General features: G+C 40.0%; 1 protein-coding gene across 1 annotated transcript in view; it reads right to left on the minus strand.

Annotated features, from left to right (window-relative positions):
* Positions 1-27,736, minus strand: part of tub (TUB bipartite transcription factor) — a gene marked incomplete at both ends in the record, with an annotated part of 51,063 nt that overhangs the window by 4,126 nt on the left and 19,201 nt on the right. The window contains 7 exons of the mRNA XM_080521194.1: positions 335-447; positions 594-785; positions 2,537-2,658; positions 3,982-4,134; positions 5,794-5,931; positions 7,364-7,526; positions 9,788-9,839. Of these exons, the coding sequence (XP_080377320.1) occupies positions 335-447; positions 594-785; positions 2,537-2,658; positions 3,982-4,134; positions 5,794-5,931; positions 7,364-7,526; positions 9,788-9,839 (933 nt within the window). The remainder of the gene's footprint in view (positions 1-334; positions 448-593; positions 786-2,536; positions 2,659-3,981; positions 4,135-5,793; positions 5,932-7,363; positions 7,527-9,787; positions 9,840-27,736) is intronic.

Raw genomic sequence — 27,736 nt, forward strand, 5'->3', positions numbered from 1 at the left:
CATTAGTTTATTATTAAAGAAAAGGTGCGTCAAAAGAATGTGTCAACTGTGATATGAGCTATTCTAAAAAAAAATGTTTTTAATTAAACTACGTAGAAGTGCAATCTCATCTGTTAAATAAGAAATCATGTATAGCATACAAGAATACTTTGTCCCTCCATCGTCTTGGTTGCTTTCTTTCAGTTTGTTCCTAGCTGACTATGAGTGAAGCCTGACGTAACACCATGGACAGGTGGTTAGTCTATCACAGGGTAAAACATTTCCATCATTTGATTCCTAATTCAATTTATGTAAAAAAAAAAAAAAAAAAAAAAGAATTGAGAAAACAACTTACCTCAGTTTACCAATGAAACTCTCTCCACCTCGAGACAGATCGGTGGGATCAATGGAGATGAGGTAATTTGATGTTTTACTCTTTTTTCTCTTCCTACCAGCTAACAGAAACACCTGCAACAACCCACAGGATAGAATTTGCAGTTCACAAGCAGGTTTTAAAACCAGTCCACTGACTTCAACAAGCATACCAGTCAACTTTGAACGACATACAGTATGTGAGAAACATCTTCCTCCAGCTGGATGATGTCCCCGCTCACCTTTTTGCCGTCCTCCCTCTCCAGGTGAAGGTAATAGGTGGGATACATGCCTCTGTCCATGCCCTTCTTGTCCCGGGTGATTCTGCACTTCACTCGGACTCCCTGCGGGGCAGGCCGCAGAGAAAACTCTTCCAGGTCATCCACATCGATGGCAGGTTCATTGGATGAGGGAGTGGGAGCCGAGGCCACCTCCTGCAGGAGGTAACAACACGTTCGGGGTGAGACCCTCAGCAAGATGGCCGACTGGTGACTGACGCATTTGAGCTGACTTTCATTTAAAAGAGCGTAATGAGTGTGAAGGTCAAATTGTCTCGTGGGACTGCAAATGAGAACACTGTGTCTAAAATAAGGACACAATGTGGAGACAGAAGATTGAGTTGGCTGAAAGGAAAATAGATTAAAGCAGATTAGAGGAGAAAAGACCAATGAGGGTGATCGTAGAGGTATTTCAATATGCATATCAGCAACAGTCTTTAAAAATGGACTTTAGCAATACAACACAGTTGTAGTGTTGTTGCAAACTTTTTTATGTTCTTATCTGTACTGAATACATTATTTAACAATCATTGTACAACTTGAAAATTATAAGCAAACCTCCAGGTTAACATGAACTATCGTAAACTGAAGTAGGGCACTATAAACACTCAAAATAATTTTGACTCATCACTTCTGTAATAACATAACACCTGATGAGCATCCTAAAAAATCACTCCATTATCACACTGCATGCCTGTTTGCATTAGCCAGGTAGAATTAGCATAATTTAACCAGACACAGATTCTAGTAATGAAGTGAGTGAAAGATTATATGTTGATAAATTGGGTTATCATCACATTTAGAGCCCTGCCAGTAAAGACAGTGAAGCAAATCACATTTCCCTCTCATCTTACTTCCTTATTGTTTCACACTATAGATGTGATTCATCCCACTTTTTAAAATTACATTAAGTTCTGCATGTGTTTCAATAAAAATATTAGCTGAATCATCCACATTCCTTTTGTTCTTTGCATAATAAAAAGTTTGGACAAATATGTACGTCTCGATAGAACAAAAACAAATAACGGGGTGTTCAAAAAAACCTTTGACCAGTGGTGTGGAAAGTAAAATTTTTTGTTGATTGTTGAGTGACACATAGCCCCGTCGGTATTGCATATGACACAAAACATAGCAAGGTCATCTCAATGACGCATTATGACTTTCTGTTTTGCAAATGAGAATCACAAAAATTCCTCGTCATCAAAAGGAAAGTATTTCTTAACTTTATTAAAGCCCCTCAGGATGATGGCTGTCTGCCAGCTGTGGTTCAGCAAAAGTTGCAAGATGAATCAGCATCTTTAACATCAAAGTAAGTTTACTGGCTGTTTACTTCCAACTTATGTAAAGCACTTTTTGGAGTGACAGTGTTGGACTGACCTGCAGTACCGTGACTACGCTTCGAGATTTTTAATTTTTGCCCTGATGCGATTCTACAAAAAACAGTATGTGCAGTATTTCCACAAGCACTGTGAACAACAAATCTTTTCAATGTATTCAGTGGAGCTCAACAGGTTGGTTAGATTTTGCGTACTTATATATTCAGGATTTTTCTTTTATTAAACATAAATAAAAAGGTCATTATAAAGCCAGTTCAAGCTGAAAACCACATTTTAATCATCACTTTACATGCTTTATCTTGCCTGTGTAAAACTGTGAAAAAAAGTGTGTTGGAGTCACTACAAATCAGAACAGGTGACTCAACAGTTTACAAACTTTAAGTCTTAATTAAAATAACTTTACATAAAAAAAATGAGCACAACTCATAAGCTTAAACAAATACATAAATCAAAGGTATAAAGGATTGAGCTTGGTTATATTAATTCCACAATTAATTCCAAACATAGTAGACACCCACTAAAACGTAATATTCAAAGTGTGAAAGACGTGAGATGTAAAACGAATTGAACCTTGCAGGACTTCTTGCTGGTGGCCGAGCCCGGTCGTGTGTTGCTGTTGAGCTGTGATGAACTGGAGCTAATTTCATCGTCGTCATCCTCCTCTTCATCAAAGTTCATGCTGCTGGATATACCTTCACAGAAAAAGAAAAATAATAAAAAAAAGAAAATTTAACAATCACCAAGATTGACATACTTTGAACTGGTAGTATGATATATGTAGCTCTTTATGGGAATACATTCATGTTCCATCTCTGTCACAAATCCTATACGGGCACTGTTTGAAATGATTTGATAAAACATCACCCAGCATTTGAGGTTTAAAGAGAGAAACTTAAGATCAATGATAGTTTAGAACTCGGCTATTCAATATAAAGACAGGTCAAGTAGAGAGAGCCACTATATTTAATCTTTATAACAGAGATTAATACCATCATAAATGTCAGCTTTCTAATGTTTAACAGGTTGTCATCTCCGATGTCGTCAGAACTGGGTCTTTCTTGTCGTCTATTGTCATTGAGTATTGACGTTTCCACACTGTTACGGCCTCAAGGCCTTTATGATTATAATAATGTCTGACGTCTTTTGCAGGAAGTCTCGCAGCTGATCAGGAGATCTGAAGCAGCCGGCCACGTCCGGCTCTTCCCTCTCACATCATTTTGCTTTTGCTTTGGTGTTGGTTCATTGTGTATTAAACTAGCTTTCAAAATGTCTTCTCTTTTTTTCATAAACACATTTGTTTGAGTCAATTTGCCCCCAGTGCGTCATTCTTGTAGTGGCTTTGGAGCCAGGCCATAAAAACACTCAGTGATCTAATGACAAATGTAAGTTGCATTATACCATGGACAAATAACAACAGAATAGTTGGATGGAAAATATTCAAATTATTAATATTTCCATATGTTCATTCATTGTATATATGGCATAAATCACAAGTCCCCGACAGGGTAAAACCAGGGACACAGACACTCATTCAAACCTCTTCAGTGTTGCCAATTATCCACAAATAAATGTGTTTAAAATTAGTAACTCAACCAGAGAGAACATGCAGACTTTACAGAGCCCTCAAGCCCATAGTTTACACACATTTAACCTTTTCAATACCTTTACTTGTTACATAACTCAGTTCCAGTTATACAACACTGCAGCAGTCATTAAAAATTAAGATGTATGTGTTTATAAACATTTAATTACACAGTGAAATAAGTCTTAATCAAGAAAACAGCAATCAGTCACTGTGGTAGTAGTCGGTGTTTACAGTGTGAAGAATGATCTCAATACTATTCATAAGCCAGGTTTTGAAGTGGTACGTCTATTTGCAGTTGCATATTTCCACATGACTCAGCGAGAGTTTCGACCTCCAACCAGCCCACCAGCAGCAGCAGCAGCCGCAGCAGAGCAGAAAGCAGTGGGTGTGATTCCGAGCCGACAGACGCTTTCCTAAACACTCGCAGTACCTTTCTTGAGCATGGTGACACGCAGATCCTGTCTGCTCTGTGACTGAGTGCAGCTCATCACAGGCTCGGCCTCACCCTCCTCGCCGGCCGAGTGTCCAACCGTCAGGATCTGGATCTGGCCGTCGTCTTGCGGGGAAGCCAGGCCATCGATTGCTGCCGAGCCACAAAAGAGACAAACTACGTCAATAAAACGACAGCTCTGCAATCGGTGTTTCGTGATCTACATGGAGGTTTTATCCCAGTGAATCTGGGCCAGACATAACAAAGGAAGCTCTTTTCATCCATCCACATCAACAATTTAGCTGTTGATCAAGACGTGAATAAGCCTGACTCAATCTGATCGCCTTTCCACCTTTCCCTCTGGGCTTTCCTGCTCTCCTCTTATGTTTTAAGTAATTGTTTTGCTCACTGTCTTCAACATTCAATTAAGTCGTAATGTATAAGGGTAAACACATTACCTCAGCACTGCTAGAGGCAGTCAAGCAAGTTTAAGGACGAACGGCAGGCTCCTCTCAATACTGCAACACAAACGCATCTGCAGTGTTGCTCTGCATGCTGGAAAATTTGAATTGTCGAGTGTGTGTTATAGCTGATTTAGTCATTTACAAAAAGCCTCATCAAAATAAATTCTCATCAAGCCCATTCTGTCTTCCAATCAAAGATGCGCATGAAAAATTGAGAATCTTGTGTAGTTTCAGTTCTTCATGGTTACAATTAAGTGTTTCAACAACTGATTATCACAACAGCTCAAACAATTTAATTTAGCTCACCACGTTTAAACTAAACTTGCACATTTGAGTCATTGATTAAAACAGCTTCAAACCTTTTCGGAGAAAACGTGTTTGTTAGGCGTTCTTTGAACTCCGCTTTGGTTTTTAATTCAAATCGATGCTTGGATGTTTCATTATTTCAGCAGACTGAAGAAGCAGCTTGAAAAACTCCCTCTGAAAGAGTCTAGCATTTTCTGGAGCAGATATTTTTAATGAGTGCATAATGCTCACGCACCAAAGAATTTACAAAGGAGTGTCAATCAGCAGAAAGGTCAGCACTCCTGGCTTCAAGTACAGTTGAATGAATTTACACATTTTAATTTTTTTTTTCTCTCAGACAAAGTTAGTCTTCAGATGAGCATTTAGTTTTCATCTCTGTTGCTCAGCTATTTTCTCCCAGGGTCACCACAGCAAATCATGCGAGCCACACGTTAGATTTTCTGATGTTACCCTGAACAGGTGGGGATTAACAGCATTGCTCGGGGATCCACAGCAGGATTCAAAAGGGCAAATATCACAGGCTTGCTTTCCTAACCTCGAAACCACCACTGCCTCCTGATGATGGACATCTCCTAAGCTGCAACAAATTGGATGACAATCTGTGTCAAGAACTGATTATTGCAAATATAAATAATGGTACTTTGGTAGTGTGATTGTGTTGCACGTTTATTGCTCTGCACTTTTTTTTTTTACATTCTTTTTCTTTTAATACAGTGCATTGTGCTAAATCTGCACACTTGGTGTTTAAACTGTCATGTATCATGACAAATATATGAGCTCGGACCGACATGGCATCGTGACAGAGTCAGAGAGTGAGCAGCTGCGATCGTCGTCTTCGTTACCACATGCGGCCTGAAACATCAGCAGGTGAAACGTGATCTGAGAAAGACCAAAAGGGTTCGGACAGGCGGTTGCTGCTGCCTGCAGCTGTTGAATAATACTGAATTGTCTTGCTGTAATGCTGCAGCCTGTTTGTAATAACAAAGTCTGCGTCTCTGTACAGACCAAATTGTTTGACCACTTTTAAAACTGCCATGCTGACCTTTATGTTTCCCCTTCCTCTCCTTCTTGTCGCTGCCTGTCTGCGGAGTGGAGCTGGCCGACGCCCTTCCCTTTTTGACTGAGCGAGGTGGCTGTGTGTCCGATATCACCTTCACCTCCTCCTGTTCAGCTTCTTGCACTAAACACAGGAATGGAGAGGATGCGGCACGGCAAGGTTATTCAGGGCAGAAAACAAGACAACCTATATCCCATTACAGGTTTGGTTATGCTATGATTTTCTTTATTTCACATATTGCCTTTTCAAGCTTTCACTACAATATACGAAATAAAAAACAATACAAAAAAATAAGCTTGATATTGAAGGCAATGGTAGAAGGTTTAGAAAGTAGCTCAAACCACATTGCACCACCATAAATCTCACTTTGTGTCAAGCCAAGCAATTTTATTTAGTTGGATGTCAGATTTCTAATGTTTTTTCACATTATAAGGTGAAATCGTTACCAGGGATGGATGCACATATATTGCAGAACTGTTCTTATGTTAGTTACGTTTTCGTTTGAAATATGTGGTAAGTCTTAATATATTATCTGCACCTGTTAAAACACAAGTGTAACAGTTACATCATTTAAAGTAAAATGTATTGTGCGTACAGTAAATTCTGTTTGAAAAATTTGTATTGAATTAAATAATAGTGTTATATTCCACTTATTTAAAAACTGAAAAGGAAAAAATAAGTATATGAAAAGGCATCTCCCTGACCCTTACAGGTTGTTCCTGCTTCTGCACACCACTTCAGAAATGAATGCCCAACACCAAATTTTTTTATGTTGCAAATATTTACTTGAGCATTATTACAGTATGTGTTCTTCATCATGATAAAACGGTAACTGAAAATCTAAAAAATGTTCCTGAAAGTCAAATAACTGTTGTTGACCGACACAGTGACACCGGTGCAGGTGTTCATGTCAGATTCCAGCTAAAAATAAAAAGAACAAACTCTCCTGCATGTGAATTCAAAAGTGCAGGGAAGACAGTTCAGAGGAGGTCAGTAGATTTTCCTTCTTTCTTTTTTTCAATTTTAGAGAGAGACATTATTATTCCCACTCTTTCCAACAGAATATTAAAATATTTTGTCAACAAACTTTCTCTCCTCTCTGCAGGAAATGTGACAGTTTGTGGCCTTGAGCCCAGAAACCGACTCTCAGAGGCGAGGATTACATGCTTCGCTCTCATCTGAGTGTATGAATAAGAAGATCTTGTCAATCCCGGGCCTCGCACCCTTTCTGCTCCAGTGGTTTTCAGCTCTTTGCGAGGGTCTACAATCAATAGTGCAGCCATGCCAAAAAGGGCAGCATTCACACAACTTAAGATATATTCATCATTTAACTGCCTTTATAGTTTGGATATTGATATTGAATTTGCAGTTCTAGCTGAGATAATGAGTCATGTAAAAACTGCAATAGAATATCGTCTTTTTTTCAGCACAAACACAAAGACTTTCTCCAAATAAGACAGTTCAATGATAGTGTGGCATCTTTATTTGTGCAATCGATGGGTTTCTTCTCCCCTCTGTGTCGGCAGAGGCTCAGGAGGGAAGGCGCAGTATTTACCATGGTAGATAGTGCTGCTGTTGCTGCTGAGGTAGGATTCTACCAACGGAGCCTGCTCTTCGCTCTGTTTGGTCCGACGCGTGCGAGATCTGCCATCGACATTGGACTGGACCATCAGGGGCTCTTGTCTCTTCTTCTTCTGCTTCTGTTCAAGGAGCGCTCGCTGAGATTTGAAGCACACAAAAGCACAGCCGGGAAGAAAGATATTACGGACATGTTTTAAGCAAATTAGAAAGGTTTCATCCTCCTGACACACATCACTAACAGGAGCAAACTGAATTAATTAAACAGGTAATGAAGGAACAGACTGAAATGAAGGGGGGGGGGGGGGGGGACCTTTCATTTATCTAATTAGCCATATTTGCGTTGACAGCTCATCGCAAATCATAATGTTTCATTCTGTTTTCCTTTCTTTCACTGTGTATTTTCAGTGTTTATTTTTCAACCCTATATGAGGAATTCCTGTGGTTTCCATGTCTTGCCAGTTTCCTTGTTTCCTGCTTCATTTTGAGCATGGGTATGTTTTAATGTGAACATATCTTCTCTTTGTTCCAAATCTTTACTGTTCATGCTGTCTAATAGCTTCACGTCACACCTGTGGCTCATTTTCCTCTTTTCCTAGTGTGTGTTTGTGGTGCTCAGCTCTGCCCCGTGTGCTCAAGTGACTGAGACTGTGGTTGTTTTCCAAGAGTGTCCAAACAGCTCTCAACTTTCAGTGAAAGTTCAGATATAAACATGTACAAATAATTGATGATATGTTTGCTCATACTAAGAGACACTCCCTTTCATAGCTTCAGTGAAATTATCTGCTTGCAACTATAAAACTTTAGAGCAATGTGTTTAGCATATGGACAGTAAATTGTACCACCTGAGCTTCATTGTAGGATCATTTATCTCTTCTGTGAACTGTGACAGCAGCAATAAAGATAACTCCCGGAAGCGCCCAAGTTGTTGTTTGTTTTATTGTAATGCAGAAGCTGTAAACTAGAAAATGAGACCTTCCAAACTACAGCTGCATTTGTTTTCCATTTCTGTGAATTGAGCTGTATCTTAATTTTATTTTGTTTTTTTATTGTCACATGACTCTTGATTTATTTTGGGCGTTTTGGTAATCTTGCTTTTGTGATTTTTATTTGTAGAGTTTCAAATTTATGGAAAATCCCTTTATGTCAATTTGTGACTGCATCCAGGTTTGGGTTACGGTAACCTCACAATCTCTTCAAGAGGTAACGCTCTTATGAATGTCTGAGACATGACAGAATATGTATGTATATATAAGCTTATATAAGCATTTTTAAAAGCTTGTTTATGATCATTATATATATATATATATATATATATATATATATATTCTATTAGCAGTCTTTGTGCTGCAGGCAGGGCTTGAAGTTCAGTGCAAGAGGAAATAAATCTGTTAGAGTCGGAGAACAATACTTGATGCTTACCGATGTGCTGTTTAAACTACCTCAACCGGAGGCTGAATATAGTTATTCATCTGGACGAACTGTCAGCTATATGCAAGTCTTCAAGCCTGAGCTCATCAAATATTGAGGGTTTCTATTAGTGGAGAATCCAGGCTGCAGTGCATCGGGACTCTGTATAGCTCACGTCTTTACCACGGCATCCGTGGCCATACCAGCATAGGTACATTATATTCACACGGCACAGAGATCTCATACTTACATTACGCCTCACTTAAACTTTGCTATTGAAGGTTTTTAAATCACAGCTTTCCTGCATTTGCTTGCAATGTTACCCGTACACTATGAGAAAGACGATCTGTAAATGAAGACCGTACGTTACACACAGAATCCTTCATTCAATCAGTATGCTCACATGTGAAACAGACCACCTGAGAGCAGGAGCATTGGCTTTGACTACAGAGCAAAACATAAATGTTTTAACGCCATGCTTAAAATCAGGATGTGAGAAACCGCAGTCTTCTTCGCCATGCATGAAAATGGTGGATCTCCAGCCTGAGCGTGTTTGTTTCGTCTGGGTTCAGTGTTGCTGACAACAAGCAATGACAACAGTGGTATCAGTTAGCAGAGAGGAGCTGCCAAACATCAGTGGCTGAACATGTCTTTAACTCCAGACTGCACAGAGCTGTTATATTATCTGTTGTGTTAAATGCCTTACAATATTAAGACGATTTTAAACTCGACTGAAAATAATTGGCTTTAGGCTGCACCCCATTAGCTTAAGTCTCTGTTATTTGGAGGACTTTAGTCTCTTAGTCTTGGGAGACTTTCAGAGATTACCTACTTTCTCATTAGAATACCATTTGCAGAGATAACAGCTGGCTATTTGTGGCCGTGATGGAGCAGCGGAAGTCAGTGTCATGACAAAATGACTTTGTTATAATTAATTTTGTCTTTGTGTTACTCTGTTATCTAAAGTGGAGAAAGAAGAGCCAAGACTTACCTGTCTGTCCAGCTTCTGCTGCCTGAGGTTGGTGCCCTCATCATCTAAAGTGCTGCAAGGAAAGAGAAAGGTTGAGGTGAAAATGCGGAAATCACTCATGAGCTTTTGTAATTTTCTGCAGACAATTATGGCATTATCCAAACTGCCTTAATTAATCAGGTCACTTCTCAACAATGGCAACAGACCTTTAAACTTGAGTGTTGCCACTTTTCTCATTAGTCTGAGTTGAGGAGCGAGAACTGTAAACTGAAATTAATTCCCATGAAGAGCTTGACATTCGGAGTTTTAACTCATAAGATTGAGGATCAAAAGTTAAAATTCCAACATGTTTGTGCGCAGTATGACAAGGTGAGGTAAACTAAGTTCTCATGTTGTTCTAAAAGCATTTGAAGGTACATGCATCTATGCCATAGTGTTGACTCTTGGTTTAAACATATGGTGCTCTTGTGAATGGAGTAAAACACAATGTTTTCATTTGCACTCAAAAATAGTTTGTGCCTGAAAAGGTTTTCTAAATCTGTTTGTACTGTTGATCGACTTGACAGGTTATGATTATGTGCTACTACAGTACTGGAAGCTCTGCGATATTAAAATGACATCCCTTCCTCTGAACAACAGGTTGTACTGTTCCAGTGAGTCACAACATTGCTCATCAGAGAGCCGAATGGAGGGTTTCAACCAAGTTGTTTTTGCACTTGTCTTTCCTGAGATTAAATAAAAACATATTCCTATACGAGTCATTAGAAACACTTTAAAATACCACACACACACACACACACACACACACACACACACACACACACACACACACACACACACACACACACACACACACACACACACACACACACACACACACACACACACACACACACACACACACACACACACACACACACACACACACACACACACACGAAAGGACGACTCATCATTCTGCTGTCCTTTCTAGTGAAACACTACAACTTGGTTAATCTGAGGAAAAGCGTGCCTCTGAGCGAGAACTTGAATTCTGAGACAAATGAAATGTAGCTTGATTTAATTTTAAAAGGTGCTCTCTTGTCTAGAGCATTTTCACATCTTCCATTTAAACACTATACACTATTACCATATGTTACTGTCAAATTCTCTCATTCACATGTACATCCACACACCAATGGTAATGTGCTCAACCAGGATCAATTCATGGCTCGGTGTTGTAGGACAATTCAACACGAGGCAAGATTGTGAATCGAACTCACAACATTTTGACTGCACAATGCCCTAGTGTGCCAACTGAGGCCGCATCAGCCCAATTTATATTTATTTCAGCTCATAGTGAACTTCAGTGAACTTCATTAACTGTATCTGTTAATCCATAGAAGGTGTCAAATACTTGTTTGTCCACATCATGTGTACACCATGGTTTCTTCGTTTTTGATGTGAGCAAACAAGGTTTGACGTGAGCAAGCATTTTTCTGTGTTCACAAATGCCACTCTTCACTTCTCTTTGGGGCTTAAAGGTGTTTTCCTCAGGTAATCTTGGCAAACGGTATAAAAAGCCCATTGAAAATGCTGAACATGTCTAGTGGACCATTAGGCAATATGAAACACGATGTTCCAGGGGCTGTTTTTGTCCTCCTGAAACTTATTGAGCTTGTTTATATTCATAGTGACCTAAAAGTTCCAAACAGTTCCTGTTAATCAGTTAGTTGGTTGTCTGAAACAATTAGTTTAGTTTGGAGGTTGTTTTTTTTACCCAACTTTCTAAAAAGTTTTTAATTTGCTCTGTTTGTTTTTGCCACCTTTTATTCATTACTCTTTTGTAGCCAATTTATCCACGTCGCCATTCCATCAGGGTGATGTCAGCTTTTAATTGTGATAGATGAGAACAAATCTCTCCTTCAAAGAAAAGGGTCAGGGGAGTTAAATCTCTGAATAAAAAAGTAACACAATAGGGCAACATCTGTGCTTGTTGTTGTCAGCTCAGGGAACACAAAACCCTTCAGATCATTACCCTTTGATATCACTTAATATTAAGGCATTCAAAGCTATTTACTTTGCAGTTTCAGTCGACTGCAGAAGGCACTGTAATATAAACAACGTTTACCAACAACAAATGCAGCCAAGTTGCTTTAGTGTGAAGAAGTTACAAACTATTTCTTGAAAAATTATAGAATTAAATTCAAATTCGCTACTGACGAGACTTTAATGATTTACCAAGATAATCAATTAAAAACAAGTTACCTCAGTGAAGACCATAATAGTAGATACCACTGACGGAAGGCAATACGTTACTTTCTCGCAAGCAGGCCACATTACTGCATTGCTAAACCATGATTTTGTCTGGTGAGACTGTCTCGTAACAACGACATATCAGCTGTGTGACGTCAGTGTAAACGACAGAGATGTGGTGATCAGGAGACAACATGGAGCACCGGAGACAACAGGACCTGCAGTATTGTGCTGACATTAGTTTGAGTTTGACTCAATAAAAGGTGACAAAAACCTTAGCACCCACTGTACACTCTGTGTGGGAAGAAAATTTTCATCTATGGCGAAACATTCCTCCTCAAATCTGAGCACGCAGCAAGAAACAAGCACAGGAAAGTAAAACCAGCTCAGACCAAATAAATGCAATCTGCCCAAAAAGCAAATGAATATGGTTTTAATATTCATTTTTCTGTTGTGCCATTTCTTTGTATGAGTAAATCTTTAGGTTTAGCCAATCTAAACCGCTGTTAAAACAAAGAAAGGATCGACCAAATGTGAATTTTCCTTTTTCTTTTTGTGTGTAGTTATAACAAAGTACTCCTGAAAATCCTTTACACTGTGCACTGAATGCCAACCCACTGCTGTTAAAACAGGAGCTATTGAAACTTGTAGTCCTTTTATTCAAAAAGAACAGCACTTGTGGTTACCTTTGAAAAGGTCAGTGTTTTCGCCATCAAAACAATATCACAGTATTAAGAGACACTTCTAAGTCCTCCAAGTCCATTTCTCTGCTATGCTGCATGTACGCTGTGATGACTGTGGATAAATTACATCAGATACATAAACGAAATAAGAATATTTGTCCACAGTATTCAGTCTGTCCCATTTCTTTCCTTTCACTTTCTTGCTGGTGGTTGGGAGAAATGTGACGGATGCCTTCATCACTGAGCTCAAATGCTTTCCATCTCTCAGAAGCATTTCTGTGTGTTCTGCAGGAAATCTGATATTTGATGCAGCGCAAACAGAAAAGAAAGGAGGACAAATGAAAAACTTGGGAAACCTGATTGTACGAGTGGCACAGAGCACAATTACCTGCACAAAATGAAGCCAACATCTAATCTCAGCCTGTGACAAAAGTCCCTTTGAGCAATAAAATACTATATTGTGTTGTGATGCCAGGCTTGATATTATGTCTTGTTTTTGATATAACACTATTTGTTTAAAGAGGTTATGGCTGCATTCTTTGCATTTCATCAAACATTACCCTAACCCTCTAAGAAAGCAGATGATTCTATTTCATTGGTGTTTTAAACAGCCAATTTTTTGGGAGAGAATTAACGTTGCACTATTGTAACATTGACAGTGTTACTGACGAGCTTCTCTCATTTCTCCTGATTCAGTGGCTTTCAACTGAACATGTTAGCAAGCAAGTTTGTAATTAATGTATTTGTTCTTTCTTGCACACAGAGGAAAATGAACTGTTTTTGTCAGGAACATTATTAAACATCGCCTACATGGCACCACAAGACATAATTTGAGTCTGAATTTTACAGCCTAGATAATGGATACCTATATATCCCTGCCACTGTGAATGTTCAAATCCAACTTGAATTGTTTGCTTTATGCTGCTCTTTGACCCCTCTCAATGATCTGGCTTAAGTACATTTGTAACACATAAGAATATTTGCATCCATTGTTAGCAGGACATTCATTCAGGACCAGTCATGAGCTGGTTTCTGTCTGTTGCTCATTTGCATTACGTTTTCCTTTTTTCAACCACTGGAGCTTTTAATCACTGGTGACAGGCTCGCTGATTGTTCCGATCAGCTCTTGTGAACGAGCATGTGAGAGCCTGCCGTGGCTCCTAATTAGAGTGAAACCAGAGATTTTTTGAAGACAAGGTGCAGAGATATAGGGAGAGCAGAAAAAAGAAAAAAGCATTGAGGTTGAGCTATCTTCTGATGTGTAATGAATGAAAAAACTATTTTTCCAGCACCCTTAGCTGTGACCAAAAATGTGTTTTATGTGCAGTTATTTTTTTTCATGCAAATACAGAGAGTGACAGTTTTCTACTATCTTTTAAAGAGTAAAGGTGCACAATGTGCAGGTCATGAAATTCCTGCTTATCCTCAACAGTGCCGCAATAAAATAATTTAAATTTTCATTAATTGTGCATTTACATAGGCTAAGCTTTCCTCTAAGTCAGGGGTGCCCAATCCTATTCCTGGAGAACCCCTGTATTGCATGTTTTAGCTCTCTTCCTGCTTCAATGCAAATTAATCTTAAAATCTCTCATCACCAAGCACCTAACTGTCAGGGATCCTCATATGTCTTTGTCAAGTCCATGTCAATTCCTGTTTTATTATAACTCACCTGTCTTCTCCGCATCTCTGCTCACTTGTTCTTCTGGTTTACCCTCTTTGTGCATCTGAGTCGATGTGTTGCACCTGCGTCCTCCGCTCTACCAGTGTATTTATACCCCTCTCCTCTGTGTGTCTGTGCCAGAAAGTTTTGTACCTTGTGTCTCAACATTATACATTTTCATTGTGATTATTTCCCATTATTCTCATGTTTTGGCCCTTTGCTCATGTTTGGCTTACCCTCTTGGACTCTCCCTCTGCATTATGTGGTCTGGACTTGGAAAAGACCTGTTCTAATAAAGTATTTGAACCTGAGTCCTCATGTTCACGTCTACATTTGAGTCCAACCATATCCGTCATAGTATGAGCTGGCCAAACCATGGACACAGTGGCCTCTGACTTGGTGCTTGTGGGACTGGCTGCACAAGGGCACCGCCTCACAGAACAAGAGTTGCCTTTGGAGGCAACATAGAATGTCATGAGTAGCCATGGTTGGCCCACAGGTGCATCAACTTGAAGAATGGGCTGCCAGCCAATATGTGCTGTGTCTGTCACCCCCCAGAGGCAAGTGCTTCATCATGTCTGGTCGATCCAGTCCATTTCTACAGAAACTCAAGGGTGACTGCAGATCTTTTTTTTTTTTTTAACACAGTGTGAGCTACAATTTGGGTTCCAGGAAGCCAGGTTTCCAACTGATCGCTCCTGCATCACCTACCCTATTTTTCACTTTACTGGACGAGCCGCAGCTTGGGTAACCATCGAATGGAGAGTCGATCCGACTTGTGCTCAACACAAGGCCTCCCGTTGCCCAGCTTCTAGGCTTCTGCATGCCCTACCTGTTCAACGTCATCCCTTTCACAACATCTCCCTGGACTGCCAGACTCAAAGGCTATCACATTTATCCTCACTCTCGTCAATTTCTTCCCCAAAATGGTTTGCTTGGTTGCACTGCCTTATCATCCTGCGGCCAAAGATACAACGAAGGCACTACTCTCATGTGTTCAGGAACCGTAGTTTTCTGGATGATGTGATGTCAGACTATGGCTCTCAATTCATTTCCATGTACCACTCCTAGACTCAGGAGCATATGGAGATGGTGAACCATAAAGAGGAGATGGACCTTAGGATTCTGGCCTAAAAAAGGTCCTGCATCCTGGTCCAAACCGCTGCTGTGTGTGGAGGTACCAGCCTCTGCTATTCTCGGCCTTGGAGACAACGGTGGGCGTGCCTTCAGCAATGACCCTGGTTTGTCGCATTTACCAGATTTGGGAAAGAACTCACTGTATAATCTTCCAGGTGGGCTCCAAATACAAGAAGGCGGCTGCCAACATTGAACCAAGGTGCCCTCTTACCAAGTGAGACAACAATATTTGCTCTGCCTCTCACCAGGTCTGCCTCTCACTTCGTTGGTTCATTCCCAGTGTGCCAACTTGTTAACCCTTCTGCTTTGAGGTCCATGCAAATCCCACCTTCCATGTGAGCCACCTCAAGCCAGTATGTTCCAGACCAGTCCATTGTTACCACCAACACTGGATCCTCCATCCCCAATTATCCAGGAGAGTAAGCCTGTTTACACTATGAGAAAGCTGCTGTCGGTCTGCAAGAGAGCACATAGGAAACCTGGTTGAGAAGATACGGCCCTGAAGAACACTCCTACAAGCCAGCCAGTAACATATTTGATCCTCAGCTCATCACCCATTTTCACCAGCATCATCAAGATGAGTCTGGGTCATCAGGAGTTGGCTCTTGGGGTTTGGACCTCCAACCTGTTTTATTTTGACTTACCTGTCTTATCTGAAACCATCCCTCACTTGTCTTCCCTGTTTCCCCTCTGTTTGGGCATTTAATTGAGTTGATGTGTTGCACCTGCACCTTTCCTGTCCCAGTGGGGTGATACCCCACTGCTGCTGCATGTTTGAGTCTGCTTTTGGGTCCAGCCACGTTTGCGATACCAACAAAGCACTGTAATGAGTTTGTCAATGCAATTAGGTGTGTTGAATCAGGGATGTAGCTCAAACATGCAGGACAGGGGCTCGCCAGGCATAAGATTGAGCACCCCTGCTCTAAACGATCAAAAAGCAATTACACATACCATCTGATAATATATTAAACACTTGGTATGCAAACTTATATTTGCTGACTACTCTTCCAACTATTTTTGATAATTTGATAATTGATCATTTTCAGTTAAGTTCATATCAAATTAAATACTTCAAAACATGTACTGACAGTTTGTTACTTCTTGGACTGTATATGTATCTCTTTTTATTTACAGCAGTGATGCATGATGAAAAATAGAGCAAAAACAGGTTTGTCAACACAGTTATGAGTATTTTTTTAATAATCGTCATTCCTCTTTCAAAAAATATGACAGTACCAGAAGAGTCCCACAAATACAGAAACAGGCAATAAACATTCATCCTCTCTGCATCTCTGCTGGTGGTTCTAGTTTGATGAGACAGGCCCACACAAATACAACAAAATAGTATTTACCTCCCACTCTGTCAGACATTCAAGCAAACAAAGCACTCTATGTCTGCAATCAGACTAATCAAGTGTGTGAATAGGCATCAGACAGGAAGATAATGACTGAAACAGAGCAGCTCTAGAGCAGGTCAAACAGCTCAATGCTGTGTGAAGAGTCTATGGTCACTCTTTTTCACTGATGACAATGTTTACAGAAAAGGCTTAACATCAGTTAACGTAATATATTTATTTGATGTGATGCAGCAACAATGGAAACTCATTGTGAAAAGGCCCTGTGTATGAATGGCTAAAATAGAAATGAGTTGAGTTTCATCATTTCTAAGAAAGGTCACAAATTAAATTCTAAGCAACAAAATGCAAAATGAAACATTTACCAACAGAAAAGTGCAATAGAGCACCTTTTGTTGGCAAAATCCTAAAAAACATGCTTGTATGTATAACTTAATTGTTGTGATATAGTGTACAGTATATAGAAAGCCTTTACATCCACACAAACTGAGCATCTTACGACATTTTGAGGCTGCAGGAATGTGTTCGCCCAGGGTTTGCTGACGTGTGAACATCAAATATCTGATTTACCTGTACTTACACAGACTTTGGTATATAAATAACTATTTCTGACATTGTAAAGACAGAATATGTTAAACATCTGTCATACATATGAAATTTGCTACTGGATGTTCTTCTCTATAGGACTTCAATAAATACTTTAGTTTGTTGATAATTGTGGAAAAACAAGATTTAAAATAAAACAATATCTAGACTGCCAAACAAAATTTACACAAAAGCAAATGTAATTTTTCATTTGTATGCCACAATGCAGAAAAATTTATGGTGACAATATGAATACGATGAGTAACGGCTCGCACATAAATTGACTACCTTGGTTAGATTGACATACTGAGGGCGACACTGTCATGCCAAAGGAACTCTTGTCAAGGTCATGTACAAAAGAACATGAAGAGGTATTTAATTTTTTCAACAATATAAAATAATGCTCACAATTCTTTTGTGAAGAGCTAATTAATCTGCCTGCCCTCTCTGGGTTCCCAAAAAAGAAACAGAAAAAAAAAAATCTTTCCACCAAGCAGTGCTTCCACAAAACTTCTTTGCGGATGTGCCGTTTTTGTGAGATATGCTTGCTTCATTTTCCTGATTTCTGTGAATGCATGCGCTGTATATCTCTAATGAGATGACAGTGCAGCTGTCTCCTCAAACCCTGCACACAGGCCCATGCATTTTTAATGGCAGCTTCAAGAGATGAAAAAAAAACGCTCATTGAGAAACCACCAATCCCTCTGCTCCCATCCTCTCTCAGACTCTCAAATCACATACTCTGAGAGATAACTGCTAATGATTAGTGTCTTGTTTAAATTGCTTTTGTTGCCCAACAGCCATATTATTTTTCTATTTCCACACATCATTTTTAAAAGAAAAGTGAACAAGTGAAGAGGCCAAAATGTAGAAGTATCACATTAAGAAAAACTGCCCTCGTCTTTGGTGCTGCAGCTTAATTGAATCCAGTTTTCAAAAAAAGTCTGTGCTTTATGTTACTGATTCCCATTGCAGCTCCTAAATGACAGGTGTTTCTACACCCTTAAGTTTAAAATAAACTTCAAACAGACTGCTTTCTACTGTTGTAAAGATGCAGTCTCATCCTGAAATTTGTGGATTGCCACCGTAACTTATAGCAACCATGAGCCAATGGCATCAAAGCAAGCTGGAGAAACCATGGCAATAGGTATTCAATCAGAGGAAAAAGCCAACAGCCACTGCACTTGAGGTGATTAGAACAGGTATATATTTTACAACAGCAAAACCAAAACCACATTAATGCCGATATTTTTGGGAGGTGACCGCACAGATTTTTTTGCCAGTAGTTTTAAATCAATGGCGGGGCTGTATCCAAGAACGATCATTCTGGTACAAATGCATGCAGCCATGCACAGAAAACACACACAGGTACAAGCAACGTTCGCACTGATTCACAAAATGACCTAATAGGCAGGTTAACTTTCATCCTACGTTCCTGACATCCAACTTCTATAGAATCAAACATAACTTCTCTGCACCAGAAAATTTAGAGTGCAATCAACTGTATCAGATTGATAAAATAATGCACGAAATCCAATATTTCCAACAATTAGTTCATACAAAGATTTTAAGTACTGTTGGCATTTTTATCTCCAACAATCAAGTCCAACAATCAAAAATATTACAAATGAATGTCCACATTAATGTCAATTTGTTCCACTAAATATGTTCATTCACAAATTTCCCATGCATTCTCTTGTGAACATTGTGACAAAAATCCAATCTGCATCATTAAACACTTTGCTTTTGTGTCAGTTCAGTTTTACTTTATCAGTCTAATCTCTTTGCCAGACACTCACACAACTAATCACCCGCTCAAATAAACAAACATGCATGCACTGCTTCAAAAACCAAACAGTATGCCCTTTTTCTGGGTTCTCAGACATGTGGTACAGTACCTGTAGGGTATCCAGTCGGAGGAATGCTTGGAGCTCATTCTGTATCAATTTCTCTGCCTGCTGCTGCCTAACTGCAAGGCTAACGGCCTGCAACAGCACCAGTGCAAGTGGCTATGGGGGTCTGAGGACAGCAATCACAGCCAGAGAGCCCACATCGCCTGTTCATCCTCTGCACACAGCGCTATATTCCCAGCCTGCCTGTATTTCTTTCTATGTCCTCTAGCTTTGGAGCAGCAGATGACTAGCAATCCAGTCAGACAGCCGCACGCTTCAGTCATGCACACTGAGCACATGAAATAGCCGTTTTCTTCTCGTCCATGTGTATGCCTCCAGTCAATGCCTCTCCTCTTCTCCTCTCCCATCCGTCGCCTCAGCTCCTTCTCTGCGCTGGCTCTCTTCCCTTGCACTCACTCCATAGTCTCTATCTAAATCTCCCTCCGTTTCTTTCCCTTTAAATCCCCCCTCCCATTCTCATTCCCTGACCAAATCTCGCTCTCTGCCTCTTTGCCCAATCTATCTCTCGTTATCTCCTGTACAGCATCACCCACAACAGCGGTGGGTGCAAAGCCCCAACTAAAAAAAAACGAGAAAGGTTATAGAGAATCTCTTTGTCTTTCCTCTTTGATGCTGCCTTAATGCTATTTTTGTACAGTGCCACCCACTCCTTCTCATGCAACCAATACACACACTTTTCACTCTATCTTTCTTGCGCACTATCTGTGTTGCATTAGGCATGTAAAGCAGGGACTCAGATGTGTTTTCTGGAGCATAATTTATTTATTCTCTCAGAGTAAGAGGCATTAGCATATGACTGTGCAGACTAGTGTTAACAGCCTTTAATTCAACACTCTCTACAGCCAGACAAAGGCACCCTGTGATAGTGCCACGGCTCTGAACCTCTCTCACACACATCTGCTTCCGCCCTCCGTCTGCCGCCCCTCACTGTCACCACACAAACACACATCACTCACTGTGCTCCCAGGGTTATTCAGGAGTCCATCTATAGACAGTTAAACCAAGCGGCTTCCTTGTAACAAGCCCCGTTTAAAAGGAATCAATTCATGTCATCTCCATGAACAAGCATCCACATTTCCAGTGTGTGCTCTATGTATGTTGGCAATCCTCTGCAACAAACCTAAAACTTACTCAGGAAAGACTATATTGTTTTTCAAAGAGCACAAACTAGGTTTTGCCTGAAAAGGTGGCAAAACCTTCGCCCCCTGTATTTTATCATTTGATTGTAGCCACATCGCAGTTCCTTGGCTGTATTGACGGGTATTTAGGACATCCGCTGTTGTACATGTCTTATCTACACAAATGAATTCAAGATGGCTGAGGTATTTAAACGTGATGACGCCTACAGTGTGAAATCCATTCTCCCATTCTAACAAGTACTGACACATGTCAATCAGAGTAGACACTCATACCATAAAGCTGTGAATTAGGCATTCTGCTTTATTCAAACTGATAAGAGAAGACACAGTGAAGGGATATTCACCCATCCTTGCTTTATTATTTATTGTACTACTGCGAATCAGCATGCAAGACTGAAAGGGAAAATGAAAACCAATCATAAATAAAGAATTTATGACACAATAACTTTTTTTTTTTTAATTAAAGATTGATGTGTTTTACCATACGATAACTACTAATGACTTTAATTTAACGCAGTGTTTGACTTGCTTCTAAAATATTGATTAAGATTTCACACGTTGTCTTATTTTGTCTTCCCTGCAATATTTTTAATCTGTCGTGACAGGAATGTAGCATTCAATTTCTGTTTCTCAAAGGTTTTTAATATGCCTCTTTTGCGAGGCTGATATATTGACCATGTCCACTGTTACTGGACACTAACAATTAGCCTGACAAGAAAACAATCACAAATCCTCTTCTAGCGCAAACAGCTTGAACCACAAAATATAAGCAGGACATGACGAGAGTCTCTTGTGCAACCAAAAGACCAAACACCTACTGCAAATGCTTTACACAATCACAAATAGACTGCAGTCTGTGATGGCATGGCCTTTAAAAAATGTCACATTACAAAGCAATGGATGAGGAATAAAGAAAATGACAGTGCATGCAGCAGTGAAATAAACAATCATTCGGAACACTTCAAACAGATCGATCCCTCATGCAGTCATTCTCCCTCTGCGTCAGAAACCAATGATGAGTTTTGACAATGTCGCCGACAATTCAATGAAAAAAAATTAGCTCTGTACAAGTAACCCATTTAATGAAGAACTTGGTTATTCTGCCCCAGAAAAAGAGCCTCGCTTTACTGTATGAAATCGCTGAGGGGATGCTGGCAGATATGATTTCACTATAGTGGGAAGTAAAGTCAGATGTACCTCCCACACAGCTCTTCTGCAGCTTGTTCTACTAATTATTATTTCACTATACAAAAAAAGTTCAGGTTGTCCCTCATGAAAAAAAAAAAAACATACCAGGTTTTTTCTGACTAAGATGATTTTTTTTTTAATGCGCAAACTCCACAGTGAAGACACTAACAATGAGTGGAAAGCCTCATGTAATCTGGATAGGTCACCAGTACACAAGGCAAATACAAATAATCTGCCACTAATACACATATTCATACCTGTGGACAATTTTACACCTATGAGGCAAAGCTTCTGACAACTGCACTTAATCCACAACTGAATATTGAAAAACGCCAAAATATATGAACTTCTTTGTTGCAAGTAGTTCAGTAGAGCTGAAATTGAAAGCTATGTCAAGGCTACATTGAAACTGACAAACATTTACAGTCAGGTTGTGGAGTTTGCATTTTCTCCCTGCGTAATTGTGGATTTTCTCAGGGCAGCCTGGTTTCCTCCGACACTCCAAATTCAATGTTAACTGGTGTGAATGCTGTTTGTCACCCTGTTGAAAATCCAGGGAAAATATATTCCACAAAGAAAGAAAAAAATTACAAAATTTGATTATAAATGTCCCCTGTAAATCGCCCCTTTTGTTAAATTAGTTTTAGTAAACAATGATTGCAATTGTAAATCATGCTATTTTAATTGACCACTAATTATAAATCATGTCCTGTTGGGCTCTGCAGGCTACCAGGTTCCCGCGGGTACTGCAGCGCTAACCTGAAATCACAGAAGCTTGAAATCTGTATTTGAATTAGAATCAACTCCACCTGCAACACTCTGCATCACCTCATAATTTGAGGACATGGAATAACATAATTCTGCAGATCAACACATCCCCTATAACAATTTATGACAAAAGTGTTACAAAGCAGTGGGATAAATGTCAATGGCATTTGACGGTGTAATGTCAATAAACGTAACTGCGATCATTCCCTGTGGTTAAAGATGTGTGCCCAACATATGAGCTGGGGTGATGAAAGTGGAAATAAATGGAACAAGCCACACCACTGAGGAACAGGTGTAAGCACAGCACCCTGCTTAATATTTGATGCTGAAGGGTGGACTTTGAAGTTCAGCTTTGGTCCTCAGAGAGTTAGCAGGAGGGAGACCGCCTTTCATATTATTTTGAGAGGGCAGAACTATAGCTCTTTCTTTCTTTCGCTTCCTTCTTTCTGTCTTTCCCCCCTTCCTTTTGTGTCTCAACCATTGCAGTATCAAAGAGCGAATGATAAGATCTTTTCCACAAATTAAATTTTTCCGGTCCAGAGTTTGAGCAGTTTTCCCAGAGGCATCTCACTGTTGGTAACAGGAGGCCGGCAGCATCAGCAATTAGAATAATGGTCCTGGCATAGAGGGAACACTGATGTGAAAATGGATCTCTGGCTTGTGTCTGCTTGCCCCTGTCATTCTGGCTGAAGCACAGCTGCAGAGCACGAAGCCTCAATAATAGAGCAGATATAGAAAACATGCGCAGATTGATGGGTGATCTTCACGTTTGAATGCATTGTTGAACTGAACATTTGTATATTTTTTCTAACAGTACAGATGCGACGTTTTTGCAACAGTTGAGGTCTTTTACACAGCATATCTACTGTGTATCCAGTGAGTCAAAAAGTCTGTCTCCAACACGAAGAAGTACTATCTCGTGATTCCTCCAGCTGTGTCTGACTGCAGGGACAGCAGTTTCTGTCAGGGCCATGGAGCATCCTCCTCACAAAGACAGCACAGATGACTGGAATGATCCCCCCCCCCCACCCCCATCACTCAATATGTTTCTGCTCACCTTCTCACCTTGAGCATGAAGCTGCGTTTACACATAAAGACGTCAGGTCACGAATGGCACAAATTAATGTGACCGAGGATCACAAATTTGACCTAAATTATAGGATTCAGAGCAGAGACGACACACACCGTCACTAACAGTGGCGACCCGTTACCATGCGTTACAAGTATTAGCGCGAAATGGTGGCGAATCCTCACAAATCATTACGCGCAGTCAACAATATCGTTCCCCGTGCAATGCTGGGAGAGAGGCAAACTAAGGAAAGCTTGTGCTGTCGTGCCACCACGTCACGGACCCTGACCATCAAGAATACATTACAAATGCTGTCACGCCCTATTATGAATCATCTTGTATCACAACTAATTGACGAGGCAATTCTTGATATTTGTGGAAGATTCTTTTGGGCAGACAAAAACATGCTCCACAAACATCAAGAATGTCATAAACCGACACGCCCTGTTAAGAATCCAATTCAGATGTGTTAAGTCACATTATGAATGTTACAAATGATGGGGAAAATTATATTTGTAACACATCATGCCTATGTGTAAATGCAGCATAAACTATTCCAATACTGCAGAGTTCTCAACACAACTGACTGGAAAACTGAACTGGAAACAAACAAGTTTGCATTTAATCCAAAATCCAAAATATAGGAACTAAGATGGCACCAAGAGAAGCAGTAACATACAGATACATCCCAGAAAATTTGAATATCAATGAAAAGTTTTTTTTTTCATTTACTTTTTCATTTCATTTAATAAAATAACTTGTGAAAAGCTTCAAGCAATTTAGAATTTTTAACCGTCCCACAGTCTGTAGATACTGGATGACTTATAAGCCATAATAAAGAAAGACATGAGGTATACTTTTAGTAACCTCGTCTAGCTGGTGGGGTTGCAATTAATAGAACTGAGCAATTCCCTACCAGTGAGCAAAAACTTTCAGAACAGTACAAATGCTGTGCAGCGATTGTGATCAACAGTCCTATTGTGCAAGGTAGAGAGGGGAGATAAAGCTGGATTTCTCCGCCACACTTGGAGACGTTCATGACACATTCAGCCTTGAAATGAGGACTTTGAAGGAGGCAATTAGGACACGGCTAAGGAGTGAGTCACTGATGAGATCCATGTTACGTCGAGTAACACACGGGAGCAGTGATGCTTCAGAGGGCCTGGATGAGAACCAAAGGGTCGAGTAAGCAATATGTTGGTGTGTTAAAAGACGCCGGTCTGCATCCAGATTAAGAGGATGGAGTGTGTTTAATGATGCTCACCTGTTTAATTATGCAGTCACACTACAGAGAAATGAATAGGCTCGAATGGATTTCAGATGGAGCAACATGCTGCGAGTAACCCGGTGTGTACAGAAGGAAAGCTCAAACATGTCTTTCGTGAAGAAATATTTTGCTGAAGCTTCAGAAAGCAGAGAAACACATTTGTTACATCTGACTTTGTGATTTTCTGGTTTTTACGAAAATACAAAAAAAAAGAATTTAACTGAAAACGGAAAATATGTACATGAAAAACCCGGCAGGCTATTGTTCACCCTTATCACAGAGAGAGGAAACATTCAAGATACATCTGTCAGTCTCCTGGATAAATCTTTGTCATATTCTGATAACATTTGATTCTCCAACTTTTACACACACACACAAAAAAATTCTAACATCTGTGTATACCTGCAAGAAAAAAACCTGCCAAGTCCTGCTATGAATCAGCATTTGTATTAAGTTCAACAATAATTCAGTAGATCATATCAATATTTATAGAGGGAGACGACTAGAAATATTTCCTCATACAAATATTCAAGGAAATCTTTGTGAGAGCAACAGAAAGTGGCTAAAACCAAAAACCCAACATTTGAAGGTTGCTGTGAGGCATTTTGTAGAAACAGTGGTATCTTTATTTAAAGGGCAGTAGTAAATCTTTGAGGGAGAGAGTGTGCACGAAGAGAGAGAGAAACAGAGACTATGTGTGTCTGTGAGTGTGAGGAAAAAGTAAATCTCACAGCTTTAGAAACAGTTAGTGCAGCAGCTTATGTGTGGCCTCGATCGATTTCCTCCAACGTGGGCGACACAAGGGTTGCTTCATTACATCATAGAGGCAAGAGTTTAACTTCACTTCTAATTCAAAACCACTTATTTCACAAGTGTATCAAATCAGGTGGTTTAAAGAACATCTATACATCCATCTTTTGAATCACTTTATCGAACTCAGTGTCCCTGGTGGAGCTGATTCGAGGTGACAAAGGGCAAAGTCACTGTGTACACTCACACGTGTGCTCAGTTAACGGCGAAGATGTTGTTGAAGTTTTTAAGGAAACTGAAGTAAGCGGAGAAAACAGGGAGAACATTGCAACTCCACAAACCTAGGAGCTTTTCACTGTGAGGCCTGTTTACAGATCAGTTGCAATAGAAAGTGTCCTATAAAAACTCAAATTACAGTCCAATTACAATAAATTTGGGAGAGGAGTAGCATGCGGCAGCCCTTCAGTTCCTTTCACACAAAATGTTTTTGTGATTATTAAATCCAATGTAAATATTTATGATTTACACAAGTATACAGTAGGATTAATTTCAGATCATTTATTCAGTCATGCTTAGAAAGACACAGCCACCGAGAAAGTGTGCCCTATATTAATTAAAAATGTTTGTGGGACAACATATGACCTTCCATCTGGTGTGGCCATGGCTTGGTTGGTATAGTGGTCATCTCTCAATAAAGAGGTTGCTGGTTTGAGTCCCCATCTCCCCGACCACATGTCGAAGTGTTTAAGAGCAAATCACTGAACCCCAAAACTGCTCCCAATGTAAACCAAGGCTCATTGAGGTTTGTCACAGTCTGCACAGTTCAAACTCGCCATTGCATTGTATACGTGCCAGAGATCAGTCGCCCTCCCTCGCCATGCGCAGACTCACACACGGGTACAACTTTATTTATAAATCCGTCCATGGCGCCTCATCGTGAGGAAAACACAAACAAAGTGTGGCTGGATCAATGTATAAAAGTCCTCTCAATGTGAATAACTCTGGCCCACATCCACTGCTAGTGTGCATGTACACACACACACACACACACACACACACACACACACACACACACACACACACACACACACACACACACACACACACACACACACACACACACACACACACACACACACACACACACACACACACACACACACACACACACAACAGCACAATACTGTATCAACATAAATCCTGGTATCACAGTGCTCAGTGCTCATCTGAGACCATGCATAAAACATGATTTGGATTAGAAAATGTCACACTGGATGAAGCAGTGTCCCAGCGTCCCAGTGGGGCAACCAGATGGACTGCTTCAGTACACCAAAGTTCCTTTCCATCCTCCATTCCAATGCATGGCTTTTTTTCTGTGTGTGAGGCCACATCTGCTTGCCTATGACACGAAAACACGCACATTTTCACACTCCAAATACATGTTATTATTGATTAGTATCGTATCATCTTGGTCAGTTTTTAATGATTTTTTTGCAAATCAGTTATCTTTGTAATAATTTTTACAGTAATCTGCCATTAGATGTTTTTGCCTGAAGACGCTCATCGCAGGGATGTGAGATGCAAATTAGCCTCAGCGATATGACCTACATACTTCTCTGTTGCAATGTTTGTGTGTCTTGGGATATTGCTAATCTGTAAAGTCATTTTAAAATAACAAACGGTGGAACCTCATTTCAAAATTGAAGGTTTAAACCACAACCATCCATCTTCAGCACCCGGTTTATTGAACTGAGAGTATTGACGATGAGGGGCAAAGAACAGTTTCCCTGTTATCCCAGAGAAACAACCACAGAGACACACGTTTTGTCAATTTTGTAACATCAATTACCCTTTCCTGTCTTTAGGACTGTATGAGAAACCAGACTACGCAGAGAATTAACTACATGAACATGAGGAAGAAGAAACTCCAAACAGTTAAACACGGGAGGAAACGGTTTTCAGGATCATACTTAAACTATGATATTTGCCAAATGCGACACTGATGGTGGTTTAACAAGACATAGATTGGAGTCGATCAATGTGATGACCTGTACCAAGTCCTGAGTGGGGTTTCCGTTGGGAAACCACTTGTTTCCAAGGGCAACAGACAAAGATGTAGAGCTTAGAAAAGAAAAGAAACCCTATATGGACAGATGAGTCATATGTTCCCCTTGCATGTACAGATGCGTTTTGATATCTCGGTGGCCAAATTGTGCAGTAA

The sequence above is a fragment of the Blennius ocellaris genome (assembly GCF_963422515.1).
Source record: "Blennius ocellaris genome assembly, chromosome: 1".
Classification (NCBI taxonomy): domain Eukaryota; kingdom Metazoa; phylum Chordata; class Actinopteri; order Blenniiformes; family Blenniidae; genus Blennius; species Blennius ocellaris.